A 17,141-nucleotide genomic window follows, 5' to 3' on the forward strand; every position below is an offset into this window, starting at 1 on the left:
TATATCGTACAATTATGACTTTTTTTATAATTGAGATTTTATATTGCACAATTATGGCTTTTTTGTAATGTCGAGTTTATATCGCACAATTATTATGATTTTCTGTAATTGCGAGTTTATATTGCACAATTTTGGCTTTTTTTGTAATGTCAAGTTTATATCGCACAATTACTATGATTTTCTGTAATTGCGAGTTTATATTGCACAATTTTGGCTTTTTTTGTAATGTCAAGTTTATATCGCACAATTACTATGATTTTCTGTAATTGCGAGTTTATATTGCACAATTTTGGCTTTTTTTGCAATGTCGAGTTTATATCGCACAATTACTATGATTTGCTGTAATTGTGAGTATGTCGCACAATTATAATTTTTTTGTAATTGCAAGTTTAGAATTGAGAGTTTATATTGCACAAATATTATGATTTTCTGTAATTGCGAGTTTATATTGCACAATTATGGCTTTTTTGTAATGTCGAGTTTATATCGCACAATTACTATGATTTGCTGTAATTGCGAGTTTATATTTCACAATTATGGCTTTTTTGTAATGTCAAGTTTATATCGCACAATTACTATGATTTTCTGTAATTGCGAGTATGTCGCACAATTATAATTTTTTTGTAATTGCAAGTTTATAATTGAGAGTTTATATTGCACAAATATTATGATTTTCTGTAATTGCGAGTTTATATTGCACAATTATGGCTTTTTTTGTAATGTCGAGTTTATATCGCACAAATATTATGATTTTCTGTAATTGCGAGTTTATATTGCACAATTATGGCTTTTTTGTAATGTCGAGTTTATATCGCACAATTACTATGATTTGCTGTAATTGCGAGTTTATATTGCACAATTATGGCTTTTTTGTAATGTCAAGTTTATATCGCACAATTACTATGATTTTCTGTAATTGCAAGTTTATAATTGAGAGTTTATATTGCACAAATATTATGATTTTCTGTAATTGCGAGTTTATATTGCACAATTATGGCTTTTTTTGTAATGTTGAGTTAATATTGCACAATTATGACTTTTTTTATAATTGCAAGTTCATTCCGCACAATTCTGACTTTCTGTAATTGTGAGTTTATAACACACAATCATGACTTTCTGTAATTGCGAGTTTTTGTCACACAATTATGACTTTTTTTTGTAATTGTGAGTTTAGCAAACCACAACCATCCAATCAGTTCCCCGCAGACAAAATCAAGCCCCACCCTACATTTTTTCTTGTTTGCGAAGCTGTTTCACTCGGATTTACGGCACAAATCGGAAAGTAAAGACCAGCGCAACTTTAAAACTGACAGAAGTGCTCAGTTCACACACAAAAAGTGCAGCTTTATTATGATGCTGTGCATCTGTCGAATCTCGATGCTAATCTTCGTTTGATTGACACATGTGTTGTCTTGTACCTGTGAGGAGTTTGTCATGAAGTCCTGACAGAAGAGTGTGTCTCGTTCTCCAGATACGGGCCTTATCATGTAACATTTCCCCTGAGGAAAAGAGTATATTCATCACTGACACGTACATAACGAGAAAATAAACTAGTGAGACGTTTAGACGGTATGACTATGATTATGTGGTCTAATTTAACCAAATTTTTAAGGCAGCATTGCATGTTTATTTTTCTCACCGGAGTCGGCTTGTGAGGGCGAGAGGCAGAAATTCACTGTGACGTTCCCAGCGAGAGCATCCTGGACGTCTGACAGACTGTGATGCTCTTGTCCCACCGGATGAAACCACTCGGACAGCACCGGAGAGTTGTTGTCATACGGAGAGATCTCGCCGCTCGAGCACTTGGAGTCTCTGGAGGAGTTCAGTGGATATAGTGGGAACGTATGAGCATTTGAGGACAATCTTTGACCTTTATAACAGTGATAACAGTATCATAAGACATGATATCTCACATTTGATGGCACATTCAAATGTGTGAATTAAATTTAAACTGCACAGTTATTGAGGTTATGTCAAATAATTGTGATTAGACTGAATAACAATGATCAGACATTAGTCAATAACGGCTATTATAGTCTCGGAGGACGGATGTGTTGATCGTCCTCAGGTGTTTAGATGACCTAGATTCACTTACTCACACTGTGGTGTTTTCCTCCTCAGCAGATAATCCACCACGTCACTGTCCGTGTCCAACAAACTGACCAGAACCTCGTTCTGCAGCTCCGCAGAGATCTAGAGAGAATCAATACAACATGTTGACCGCTGCTCATGTGATGGAGCTTCTGAGCCTCAGGAGTATTACCAAACCACTGCAATCATGTCAAACACAACTGGGGCCAAAAACAGTTCTATGCAAAAGAAGCTTTTAGCGTGGGTGCTTATCGAACCATTTACAAGGACTAAATTAAACATTCTTCTGAATTTATAACATATTGCGAGTGTGACACAGTGTGATGCACAGCCAGCTTAAGATCACAGTAATCTTACTAGTGACTTTAAAGGGCTCATATCACGAGGAATCAAACCTTCTCTGATCATTTGAGATAAAAGAGTTTGATGTGTACCACTCAGAACATAAAACTTCTTCCAGAGTGGAAAAAAAGAGCATCTATGAAAGGAAGCTGTAAAAATGTCTCGTTCTGGCCTGAGTTATTGTTAACTAAAAATAAAACGTTTTCGTAAATTAAAATAAAATATAAATATTGGATGAACTTATAAAAAACTGTTTCCTCGGCAACTAACAAAGATAAAATAAGGTGAAGTATTAAATCATTTAAACTACAAATTTAAATTATAAAAATATAATAAAGATAAATATAAAAAAGTAATCAAAAATTCAAAAGCACATAACAAAATTAAACTTAAACTAAAATAAAAAAATCCAAATAAAATAAATTAAAACCAAATAAAAATAACTAATAAAAATGACAAAAAACATTACAAAATTACAAACTTAAACTAAAATAAAACAATACATTAAAATGAATTAAAGCTAAAAAATATATATATAAAAAATCTAGTAAATTACAAAAGCACATAACAAAATTACAAAAAAATAAAACTAAAATAAATTAAAGTTAAATACCTAATAAAAATAAAATCGCATAAAATTACTAAAAACAAACTAAAATAAAAAATTAATTAAATTAAAATGAATTAAAGTTAATGAAGCTACAAAAACTAATAAAAATTACAAAAGCACATAAAATTACTAAAACAAACTAAAATAAAAAAACTAAATTAAAATAAAATTAAAGCTAAATCTAAATATGAAAAAATAACAAAAATTACAAAAGCACAACAAAATGAGAAATTAGTTAAACTAAAATAAAAACATTAAAATAAAAAAATATATAATGACAAAAACATAACAAAAATTGTAGCATATTTATTTAAAAATATAAATAATGTATAATAAAATACATAATAAAATTACATATTTTTAAATAAATATGATATAAAATATATAATTAAAAGTATAAAACTAAATAATGACTAAGTTATGATTAGTAACAGGGACCATAGAGGGAGAAATGCATAAATACATAAATAAAGTGTAGTAAAATAATAATAAAAATCCTTTTAAATGATGCAATCTGTTTAAAAACACGTGGGAAAACAGCGTTTCAGAGGACCAAATGAGCAACATAAACTAGAACTCAAGCACTTTCATAAAACTGCCACAGTGAATAGACACTAAAGTCAAGATTTATTGGAAATGTTGTATTTTCTTAGGCTGAGCATCATCATATCTCAAATCATAAAGTCAGCGCAGGGCCTCTGTCCACATTCTTAGCGTGTTAAGTAAGCAGATCTGCGCTCCTACCATGAAAAGGGTTTGGTGCGTGTCGATCATGTGCTGGACGACGGCGATGATGGCGGCGCTGTCCTCCATACGGGCCGAGCTCTGGACGCTGAACTCCTTCTCTGAGCTCTTCTGCTTGTGCAGCAGGTTCGGCCCAAATATGGTGGCCAGGTTCAGTGATGTCATCTTGTTGCCGATGACCTGAAACAATGAGCCAAAACCACAAATTCTGCTGGACGTATAACAAACTGCACTGTGTGTTTGTGATTGCTCTGATCCTCACTCGAGCACTGGGAAAATGATTTTTTTAAGTTGTAATTAAAGATAATTAAGGTATGTTTTACAAGAAAATACGTCTTTCCTCTGAAAAAATAACATGTTTAATTCTCTGTTACTTGCCAATTCTTTGTAAGCAATTGTGAAATTTACTCGAAGTTTCTGAGTAAGAATAGTTTCTACACCAGTTTCATCTGTCAATCAAGCGTGACAAATGCTTTATGGAAAAAAGATACGCAAAACTTTCTCCTGGAAGACAAAGTCATAGAAGGTTGACAAACATGATTAAATAATAAGTTTTCTTCAGGGCGAACAAAACCAAGAGTTAAACTGAAAGAGATAAACAAACAAACAAAGGCAACAGAAGGTGTGTTTTGATCTGTGCTGTTAGAAACTGATTCCTGAGCATGACTAATGTATGACATCACTGATTTCTGCTGCAATAACAAGCCGTTATCTACAGTCCATCCATCTGTGTGTCACTGCACTATTCCACCCATCCTCACACACACACACAGGTTTGTTTTTGTGAATTGTGGGGACTCTCCATAGGCGTAATGGTTTTTATACTGTACAAACTGTATTTTCTATCCCCCTACACTACCCCTAACCCTAAACCTAACCCTCACAGGAAACTGTGCACACTTTTACTTTCTCACAAAAACTCATTCTGTGTGATTTATAAGCCTTTTGAAAAGTGGGGACATGGAGTAATGTCCTCATAATCACCCTCTCCTTGTAATATCTGTCATTATACACATTTGTGTCCTGATATGTCACACTCTCTCAAATACACACACACTCTAACAGTTACACACACTCACATGCTCACTCTCTCACTTGCGCACACTCGCATACCTCTCATACACTCTCGTACACTCGCGCACACTTGCGCACTCTTAATCTCTCACTTGCGCACACTCACATACCTCTCATACATTCTCTCATACATTCTCTTGTACACTCTCTTGTATACTCGCGAGCACACTTGCGCACTCTTGCACTCTCGCACACTTACTCTCTCACTTGCGCACACTCACATACCTCTCATACATTCTCTTGTACACTCTCTTGTACACTCTCTTGTATACTCGCGAGCACACTTGCACACTTGCGCACTCTTGCACTCTTGCACGCTTACTCTCTCACTTGCACACACTCGCATACCTCTCATACACTCTCTTGTACACTCTCTTGTACACTCTCTTGTACACTCTCTTGTACACTCTCTTGTACACTCTCTAGTACACTCTCTAGTACACTCTCTTGTACACTCTCGCACACTTGCGCACTCTCGCACGCTTACTCTCTCACTTGCGCACACTCGCATACCTCTCATACACTCTCTTTTACACTCTCTTGTACACTCTCTTGTACACTCTCTTGTACACTCTCTAGTACACTCTCTAGTACACTCTCTAGTACACTCTCTAGTACACTCTCTTGTACACTCTCGCACACTTGCGCACTCTCGCACGCTTACTCTCTCACTTGCGCACACTCGCATACCTCTCATACACTCTCTTTTACACTCTCTTGTACACTCTCTTGTACACTCTCTAGTACACTCTCTAGTACACTCTCTAGTACACTCTCTTGTACACTCTCTTGTACACTCTCGCACACTCTCGCACGCTTACTCTCTCACTTGCGCACACTCACATACCTCTCATACACTCTCGTACACTCTCTAGTACACTCTCTTGTATACTCGCGAGCACACTTGCGCACTCTTGCACGCTTACTCTCTCACTTGCGCACACTCGCATACCTCTCATACATTCTCTTGTACACTCGCGCACACTTGCGCACTCTCGCACGCTTACTCTCTCACTTGCGCACACTCACATACCTCTCATACACTCTCTTGTACACTCTCTTGTACACTCTCTTGTACACTCTCTTGTACACTCTCTAGTACACTCTCTTGTACACTCTCTAGTACACTCTCTAGTACACTCTCTTGTATACTCGCGAGCACACTTGCGCACTCTTGCACACTCTCGCACGCTTACTCTCTCACTTGCGCACACTCACATACCTCTTGTACACTCTCTTGTACACTCTCTTGTACACTCTCTTGTATACTCTCTAGTACACTCTCTAGTACACTCTCTTGTATACTCTCTAGTACACTCTCTAGTACACTCTCTAGTACACTCTCTAGTACACTCTCTTGTACACTCTCTTGTATACTCGCGAGCACACTTGCGCACTCTTGCACTCTCGCACGCTTACTCTCTCACTTGCGCACACTCACATACCTCTCACACACTCTCGCACACTCTCTTGTACACTCTTGTACAATCGCGCACACTTGCACACTCTCGCACACTCTCGCACGCTTACTCTCTCACTTGCGCACACTCACATACCTCTCATACATTTTCTTGTACACTCTCTTGTACACTCTCTTGTACACTCTCTTGTACACTCTCTTGTACTCTCTCTTGTACACTCTCGTACACTCTCTTGTACACTCTCTAGTACACTCTCTAGTACACTCTCTTGTATACTCGCGAGCACACTTGCGCACTCTTGCACACTCTCGCACGCTTACTCTCTCACTTGCGCACACTCACATACCTCTCATACATTCTCTTGTACACTCTCTTGTACACTCTCTTGTACACTCTCTTGTACACTCTCTAGTACACTCTCTAGTACACTCTCTTGTATACTCGCGAGCACACTTGCGCACTCTTGCACACTCTCGCACGCTTACTCTCTCACTTGCGCACACTCACATACCTCTTGTACACTCTCTTGTACACTCTCTTGTACACTCTCTTGTATACTCTCTAGTACACTCTCTTGTACACTCTCTTGTATACTCTCTAGTACACTCTCTTGTATACTCTCTAGTACACTCTCTAGTACACTCTCTTGTACACTCTCTTGTATACTCGCGAGCACACTTGCGCACTCTTGCACTCTCGCACGCTTACTCTCTCACTTGCGCACACTCACATACCTCTCACACACTCTCGCACACTCTCTTGTACACTCTTGTACAATCGCGCACACTTGCACACTCTCGCACACTCTCGCACGCTTACTCTCTCACTTGCGCACACTCACATACCTCTCATACATTTTCTTGTACACTCTCTTGTGCACTCTCTTGCGCACTCTCTTGCGCACTCTCTTGCGCACACTCACATACCTCTCTAGTACACTCTCTTGTACACACTCTAGCACACTCTCTTGTACACTCTTGTACAATCGCGCACACTTGCGCACTCTCGCACACTCTCGCACGCTTACTCTCTCACTTGCGCACACTCACATACCTCTCATACACTCTCGTACACTCTCTAGTACACTCTCTTGTATACTCGCGAGCACACTTGCGCACTCTTGCACACTCTCGCACGCTTACTCTCTCACTTGCGCACACTCACATACCTCTTGTACACTCTCTTGTATACTCTCTAGTACACTCTCTAGTACACTCTCTTGTACACTCTCTTGTACACTCTCTTGTATACTCTCTAGTACACTCTCTTGTATACTCTCTAGTACACTCTCTTGTACACTCTCTTGTACACTCTCTAGTACACTCTCTAGTACACTCGCGAGCACACTTGCGCACTCTTGCACACTCTCGCACGCTTACTCTCTCACTTGCGCACACTCACATACCTCTTATACACTCTCTTGTACACTCTCTTGTACACTCTCTAGTACACTCTCTAGTACACTCTCTTGTACACTCTCTTGTACACTCTCTTGTATACTCGCGAGCACACTTGCGCACTCTTGCACTCTCGCACGCTTACTCTCTCACTTGCGCACATTCACATACCTCTCACACACTCTCGCACACTCTCTTGTACACTCTTGTACAATCGCGCACACTTGCACACTCTCGCACGCTTACTCTCTCACTTGCGCACACTCACATACCTCTCATACATTCTCTTGTACACTCTCTTGTACACTCTTGTACACTCTCTTGTACACTCTTGTACACTCTCTTGCACACTCTCTTGCGCACTCTCTTGCGCACTCTCTTGCGCACTCTCTTGCGCACACTCACATACCTCTCTAGTACACTCTCTTGTACACTCTTGTACACTCTCTTGCACACTCTCTTGCGCACACTCACATACCTCTCTAGTACTCTCTTGTACACTCTCTTGTACACTCTCTTGTACACTCTCTTGTACACTCTCTTGTACACTCGCGCACACTTGCGCACTCTCGCACGCTTACTCTCTCACTTGCGCACACTCACATACCTCTTGTACACTCTCTTGTACACTCTCTAGTACACTCTCTTGTACACTCTCGTACACTCTCTAGTACACTCTCTTGTATACTCGCGAGCACACTTGCGCACTCTTGCACTCTCGCACGCTTACTCTCTCACTTGCGCACACTCACATACCTCTCACACACTCTCGCACACTCTCTTGTACACTCTTGTACAATCGCGCACACTTGCACACTCTCGCACGCTTACTCTCTCACTTGCGCACACTCACATACCTCTCATACATTCTCTTGTACACTCTTGTACACTCTCTTGTACACTCTTGTACACTCTTGTACACTCTCTTGTTCACTCTCTTGTATACTCTCTTGTATACTCGCGAGCACACTTGCGCACTCTTGCACTCTCGCACGCTTACTCTCTCACTTGCGCACACTCACATACCTCTCACACACTCTCGCACACTCTCTTGTACACTCTTGTACAATCGCGCACACTTGCACACTCTCGCACGCTTACTCTCTCACTTGCGCACACTCACATACCTCTCATACATTCTCTTGTACACTCTTGTACACTCTCTTGTACACTCTTGTACACTCTCTTGTACACTCTCTTGTATACTCGCGAGCACACTTGCGCACTCTTGCACTCTCGCACGCTTACTCTCTCACTTGCGCACACTCACATACCTCTCACACACTCTCGCACACTCTCTTGTACACTCTTGTACAATCGCGCACACTTGCACACTCTCGCACGCTTACTCTCTCACTTGCGCACACTCACATACCTCTTGTACACTCTCTAGTACACTCTCTAGTACACTCTCTAGTACACTCTCTAGTACACTCTTGTACACTCTCTTGTACACTCTCGTACACTCTCGTACACTCTCGTACACTCTCTAGTACACTCTCTTGTATACTCGCGTGCACACTTGCGCACTCTTGCACTCTCGCACGCTTACTCTCTCACTTGCGCACACTCACATACCTCTCATACATTCTCTTGTACACTCTCTTGTACACTCTCTTGTACACTCTCGCACGCTTACTCTCTCACTTGCGCACACTCACATACCTCTTGTACACTCTCTTGTACACTCTCTAGTACACTCTCTTGTACACTCTCGTACACTCTCTAGTACACTCTCTTGTATACTCGCGAGCACACTTGCGCACTCTTGCACTCTCGCACGCTTACTCTCTCACTTGCGCACACTCACATACCTCTCACACACTCTCGCACACTCTCTTGTACACTCTTGTACAATCGCGCACACTTGCACACTCTCGCACGCTTACTCTCTCACTTGCGCACACTCACATACCTCTCATACATTCTCTTGTACACTCTCTTGTACACTCTTGTACACTCTCTTGTACACTCTCTTGCACACTCTCTTGCACACTCTCTTGCACACTCTCTTGCGCACTCTCTTGCGCACTCTCTTGCGCACTCTCTTGCGCACACTCACATACCTCTCTAGTACACTCTCTTGTACACTCTTGTACACTCTCTTGCACACTCTCTTGCGCACACTCACATACCTCTCTAGTACTCTCTTGTACACTCTCTTGTACACTCTCTTGTACACTCTCTTGTACACTCTCTTGTACACTCTCTTGTACACTCTCTTGTACGCTCTCTTGTACGCTCTCTTGTACACTCTCTTGTACACTCTCTTGTACACTCTCTTGTACACTCGCGCACTCTCGCACGCTTACTCTCTCACTTGCGCACACTCACATACCTCTTGTACACTCTCTTGTACACTCTCTAGTACACTCTCTTGTACACTCTCGTACACTCTCTAGTACACTCTCTTGTATACTCGCGAGCACACTTGCGCACTCTTGCACTCTCGCACGCTTACTCTCTCACTTGCGCACACTCACATACCTCTCACACACTCTCGCACACTCTCTTGTACACTCTTGTACAATCGCGCACACTTGCACACTCTCGCACGCTTACTCTCTCACTTGCGCACACTCACATACCTCTCATACATTCTCTTGTACACTCTCTTGTACACTCTCTAGTACACTCTCTTGTACACTCTAGTACACTCTCTTGTACACTCTCTTGTATACTCGCGAGCACACTTGCGCACTCTTGCACTCTCGCACGCTTACTCTCTCACTTGCGCACACTCACATACCTCTCACACACTCTCGCACACTCTCTTGTACACTCTTGTACAATCGCGCACACTTGCACACTCTCGCACGCTTACTCTCTCACTTGCGCACACTCACATACCTCTTGTACACTCTCTTGTACACTCTCTAGTACACTCTCTAGTACACTCTCTAGTACACTCTCTAGTACACTCTCTTGTATACTCGCGAGCACACTTGCGCACTCTTGCACTCTCGCACGCTTACTCTCTCACTTGCGCACACTCACATACACTCTCTTACACTCTCTAGTACACTCTCTTGTATACTCGCGTGCACACTTGCGCACTCTTGCACTCTCGCACGCTTACTCTCTCACTTGCGCACACTCACATACCTCTTGTACACTCTCTTGTACACTCTCTAGTACACTCTCTTGTACACTCTCGTACACTCTCTAGTACACTCTCTTGTATACTCGCGAGCACACTTGCGCACTCTTGCACTCTCGCACGCTTACTCTCTCACTTGCGCACACTCACATACCTCTCACACACTCTCGCACACTCTCTTGTACACTCTTGTACAATCGCGCACACTTGCACACTCTCGCACGCTTACTCTCTCACTTGCGCACACTCACATACCTCTCATACATTCTCTTGTACACTCTCTTGTACACTCTCTTGTACACTCTCTTGCGCACTCTCTTGCACACTCTCTTGCACACTCTCTTGCACACTCTCTTGCGCACTCTCTCTGCACGCTTACTCTCTCACTTGCGCACACTCACATACCTCTCTAGTACACTCTCGCACACTCTCTTGTACACTCTTGTACACTCTCTTGCACACTCTCTTGCGCACACTCACATACCTCTCTAGTACTCTCTTGTACACTCTCTTGTACACTCTCTTGTACACTCTCTTGTACACTCTCTTGTACACTCTCTTGTACGCTCTCTTGTACGCTCTCTTGTACACTCTCTTGTACACTCTCTTGTACACTCGCGCACTCTCGCACGCTTACTCTCTCACTTGCGCACACTCACATACCTCTTGTACACTCTCTTGTACACTCTCTAGTACACTCTCTTGTACACTCTCGTACACTCTCTAGTACACTCTCTTGTATACTCGCGAGCACACTTGCGCACTCTTGCACTCTCGCACGCTTACTCTCTCACTTGCGCACACTCACATACCTCTCACACACTCTCGCACACTCTCTTGTACACTCTTGTACAATCGCGCACACTTGCACACTCTCGCACGCTTACTCTCTCACTTGCGCACACTCACATACCTCTTGTACACTCTCTTGTACACTCTCTTGTACACTCTCTAGTACACTCTCTTGTACACTCTCGTACACTCTCTAGTACACTCTCTTGTATACTCGCGAGCACACTTGCGCACTCTTGCACTCTCGCACGCTTACTCTCTCACTTGCGCACACTCACATACCTCTCGCACACTCTCTTGCACACTCTCTTGTACACTCTCTTGTACAATCGCGCACACTTGCACACTCTCGCACGCTTACTCTCTCACTTGCGCACACTCACATACCTCTCATACATTCTCTTGTACACTCTCTTGTACACTCTTGTACACTCTCTTGTACACTCTCTTGCACACTCTCTTGCACACTCTCTTGCACACTCTCTTGCACACTCTCTTGCGCACTCTCTTGCGCACACTCACATACCTCTCTAGTACACTCTCTTGTACACTCTCTTGCACACTCTCTTGCGCACACTCACATACCTCTCTAGTACTCTCTTGTACACTCTCTTGTACACTCTCTTGTACACTCTCTTGTACACTCTCTTGTACACTCTCTTGTACACTCTCTTGTACACTCTCTTGTACGCTCTCTTGTACGCTCTCTTGTACACTCTCTTGTACACTCTCTTGTACACTCTCTTGTACACTCGCGCACTCTCGCACGCTTACTCTCTCACTTGCGCACACTCACATACCTCTTGTACACTCTCTTGTACACTCTCTTGTACACTCTCTAGTACACTCTCTTGTACACTCTCGTACACTCTCTAGTACACTCTCTTGTATACTCGCGAGCACACTTGCGCACTCTTGCACTCTCGCACGCTTACTCTCTCACTTGCGCACACTCACATACCTCTCACACACTCTCGCACACTCTCTTGTACACTCTTGTACAATCGCGCACACTTGCACACTCTCGCACGCTTACTCTCTCACTTGCGCACACTCACATACCTCTCATACATTCTCTTGTACACTCTTGTACACTCTCTTGTACACTCTTGTACACTCTCTTGTACACTCTCTTGTATACTCGCGAGCACACTTGCGCACTCTTGCACTCTCGCACGCTTACTCTCTCACTTGCGCACACTCACATACCTCTCACACACTCTCGCACACTCTCTTGTACACTCTTGTACAATCGCGCACACTTGCACACTCTCGCACGCTTACTCTCTCACTTGCGCACACTCACATACCTCTTGTACACTCTCTAGTACACTCTCTAGTACACTCTCTAGTACACTCTCTAGTACACTCTCTTGTACACTCTCGTACACTCTCGTACACTCTCTAGTACACTCTCTTGTATACTCGCGTGCACACTTGCGCACTCTTGCACTCTCGCACGCTTACTCTCTCACTTGCGCACACTCACATACCTCTCATACATTCTCTTGTACACTCTCTTGTACACTCTTGTACAATCGCGCACACTTGCACACTCTCGCACGCTTACTCTCTCACTTGCGCACACTCACATACCTCTTGTACACTCTCTTGTACACTCTCTTGTAGACTCTCTAGTACACTCTCTTGTACACTCTAGTACACTCTCTTGTATACTCGCGAGCACACTTGCGCACTCTTGCACTCTCGCACGCTTACTCTCTCACTTGCGCACACTCACATACCTCTCACACACTCTCGCACACTCTCTTGTACACTCTTGTACAATCGCGCACACTTGCACACTCTCGCACGCTTACTCTCTCACTTGCGCACACTCACATACCTCTCATACATTCTCTTGTACACTCTTGTACACTCTCTTGTACACTCTTGTACACTCTCTTGTACACTCTCTTGTATACTCGCGAGCACACTTGCGCACTCTTGCACTCTCGCACGCTTACTCTCTCACTTGCGCACACTCACATACCTCTCACACACTCTCGCACACTCTCTTGTACACTCTTGTACAATCGCGCACACTTGCACACTCTCGCACGCTTACTCTCTCACTTGCGCACACTCACATACCTCTTGTACACTCTCTAGTACACTCTCTAGTACACTCTCTTGTACACTCTCGTACACTCTTGTACACTCTAGTACACTCTTGTACACTCTCTTGTACACTCTCTTGTACACTCTCGTACACTCTCTTCTACACTCTCGTACACTCTCTAGTACACTCTCTTGTATACTCGCGTGCACACTTGCGCACTCTTGCACTCTCGCACGCTTACTCTCTCACTTGCGCACACTCACATACCTCTCATACATTCTCTTGTACACTCTCTTGTACACTCTCTTGTACACTCTCGCACACTCTCGCACGCTTACTCTCTCACTTGCGCACACTCACATACCTCTCATACATTCTCTTGTACACTCTCTTGTACACTCTCGCACACTCTCGCACGCTTACTCTCTCACTTGCGCACACTCACATACCTCTCTAGTACACTCTCTTGTACACTCTCTTGTACACTCTCTTGTACACTCTCTTGTACACTCTCTTGTACACTCTCTTGTACACTTTCTTGTAAACTCTCTTGTACACTCGCGCACACTTGCGCACTCTCGCACGCTTACTCTCTCACTTGCGCACACTCACATACCTTTCATACACTCTCGTACACTCTCTAGTACACTCTCTTGTATACTCGCGAGCACACTTGCGCACTCTTGCACACTCTCGCACGCTTACTCTCTCACTTGCGCACACTCACATACCTCTTGTACACTCTCTTGTATACTCTCTAGTACACTCTCTAGTACACTCTCTTGTACACTCTCTTGTACACTCTCTTGTATACTCTCTAGTACACTCTCTTGTATACTCTCTAGTACACTCTCTAGTACACTCTCTTGTACACTCTCTTGTACACTCTCTAGTACACTCTCTAGTACACTCGCGAGCACACTTGCGCACTCTTGCACACTCTCGCACGCTTACTCTCTCACTTGCGCACACTCACATACCTCTTATACACTCTCTTGTACACTCTCTTGTACACTCTCTAGTACACTCTCTAGTACACTCTCTTGTACACTCTCTTGTATACTCGCGAGCACACTTGCGCACTCTTGCACTCTCGCACGCTTACTCTCTCACTTGCGCACATTCACATACCTCTCACACACTCTCGCACACTCTCTTGTACACTCTTGTACAATCGCGCACACTTGCACACTCTCGCACGCTTACTCTCTCACTTGCGCACACTCACATACCTCTCATACATTCTCTTGTACACTCTCTTGTACACTCTTGTACACTCTCTTGTACACTCTTGTACACTCTCTTGCACACTCTCTTGCGCACTCTCTTGCGCACTCTCTTGCGCACTCTCTTGCACTCTCTTGCACTCTACACTCTCTTGCACACTCTCTTGCGCACACTCACATACCTCTCTAGTACTCTCTTGTACACTCTCTTGTACACTCTCTTGTACACTCTCTTGTACACTCTCTTGTACACTCTCTTGTACACTCTCTTGTACACTCTCTTGTACACTCTCGTACACTCTCTAGTACACTCTCTTGTATACTCGCGAGCACACTTGCGCACTCTTGCACTCTCGCACGCTTACTCTCTCACTTGCGCACACTCACATACCTCTCACACACTCTCGCACACTCTCTTGTACACTCTTGTACAATCGCGCACACTTGCACACTCTCGCACGCTTACTCTCTCACTTGCGCACACTCACATACCTCTCATACATTCTCTTGTACACTCTTGTACACTCTCTTGTACACTCTTGTACACTCTTGTACACTCTCTTGTTCACTCTCTTGTATACTCTCTTGTATACTCGCGAGCACACTTGCGCACTCTTGCACTCTCGCACTCTCGCACGCTTACTCTCTCACTTGCGCACACTCACATACCTCTCACACACTCTCGCACACTCTCTTGTACACTCTCGTACACTCTCGTACACTCTCTAGTACACTCTCTTGTATACTCGCGTGCACACTTGCGCACTCTTGCACACTCTCGCACGCTTACTCTCTCACTTGCGCACACTCACATACCTCTCATACATTCTCTTGTACACTCTCTTGTACACTCTCTTGCACACTCTCTTGCACACTCTCTTGCGCACTCTCACGCTTATTCTCTCACTCGCGCACACTCACATACCTCTTGTACACTCTCTTGTACACTCTCTTGTACACTCTCTTGTACACTCTCTTGTACACTCTCTTGTACACTCTCTTGTACACTCTCTTGTACACTCTCTTGTACACTCTCTTGTACACACTCTTGTACACTCTCTTGTACACTCTCTTGTACACTCTCTTGTACACTCTCTAGTACACTCTCTTGTATACTCGCGTGCACACTTGCGCACTCTTGCACTCTCGCACGCTTACTCTCTCACTTGCGCACACTCACATACCTCTCATACATTCTCTTGTACACTCTCTTGTACACTCTCTAGTACACTCTCTTGTACACTCTCGTAAACTCTCTAGTACACTCTCTTGTATACTCGCGAGCACACTTGCGCACTCTTGCACTCTCGCACGCTTACTCTCTCACTTGCGCACACTCACATACCTCTCACACACTCTCGCACACTCTCTTGTACACTCTTGTACAATCGCGCACACTTGCACACTCTCGCACGCTTACTCTCTCACTTGCGCACACTCTCATAACTCTCTATTACACTCTCTTGTACACTCTCTTGTACACTCTCTTGTACACTCTCTTGTACACTCTCTTGTACACTCTCTTGTATACTCGCGAGCACACTTGCGCACTCTTGCACTCTCGCACGCTTACTCTCTCACTTGCGCACACTCACATACCTCTCAAGAACTCTCTCGTACACTCTCTTGTACACTCTCTTGTACACTCGCGCACACTTGCGCACACTCTCGCACGCTTACTCTCTCACTTGCGCACACTCACATACCTCTCATACATTCTCTTGTACACTCTCTTGTACACTCTCTTGTACACTCTCTAGTACACTCTTGTACACTCTCTGTACACTCTCGTACACTCTGTACACTCTCTGCACACTCTCTTGCACGCACACTTGCGCACTCTTGCACTCTCGCACGCTTACTCTCTCACTTGCGCACACTCACATACCTCTCTAGTACACTCTCTTGTACACTCTCTTGTACACTCGCGCACTCTTGCACACTCTCGCACGCTTTCTCTCTCTCTTGCGCACACTCACATACCTCTCTAGTACTCTCTTGTACACTCTCTTGTACACTCTCTTGTACACTCTCTTGTACACTCTCTTGTACACTCTCTTGTACACTCTCTTGTACACTCTCTTGTACACTCGCGCACACTTGCGCACTCTCGCACGCTTACTCTCTCACTTGCGCACACTCACATACCTCTTGTACACTCTCTTGTACACTCTCTTGTACACTCTCTAGTACACTCTCTTGTACACTCTCTTGTACACTCTCTTGTACACTCGCTCACACTTGCGCACTCTCGCACACTCTCGCACGCTTACTCTCTCACT

The 17,141-nt window shown here is 43.6% G+C and overlaps 1 protein-coding gene across 2 annotated transcripts in view; it reads right to left on the bottom strand.

Annotated features, from left to right (window-relative positions):
- Positions 1–1,215: 1,215 nt before the first annotated feature.
- The window catches only part of LOC137036144 (rho GTPase-activating protein 6), a 56,102-nt gene continuing 40,176 nt past the window's right edge, over positions 1,216–17,141 (bottom strand). Inside the window, exons 9-12 of one of the 2 annotated variants that reach the window (XM_067410162.1) lie at positions 3,788–3,967; positions 2,096–2,193; positions 1,640–1,812; positions 1,216–1,499 (exon numbers count right to left, since the gene is read on the bottom strand). In XM_067410162.1, the coding sequence (XP_067266263.1) occupies positions 1,381–1,499; positions 1,640–1,812; positions 2,096–2,193; positions 3,788–3,967 (570 nt within the window). In that variant the 3' untranslated portion in view covers positions 1,216–1,380. Of the gene's footprint in view, positions 1,500–1,639; positions 1,813–2,095; positions 2,194–3,787; positions 3,968–17,141 lie in introns of those variants that run through there. The other variant, XM_067410163.1, reaches the window with a different exon arrangement.

This window comes from Chanodichthys erythropterus, chromosome 14, assembly GCF_024489055.1.
Source record: "Chanodichthys erythropterus isolate Z2021 chromosome 14, ASM2448905v1, whole genome shotgun sequence".
Taxonomy (NCBI): Eukaryota; Metazoa; Chordata; class Actinopteri; order Cypriniformes; family Xenocyprididae; genus Chanodichthys; species Chanodichthys erythropterus.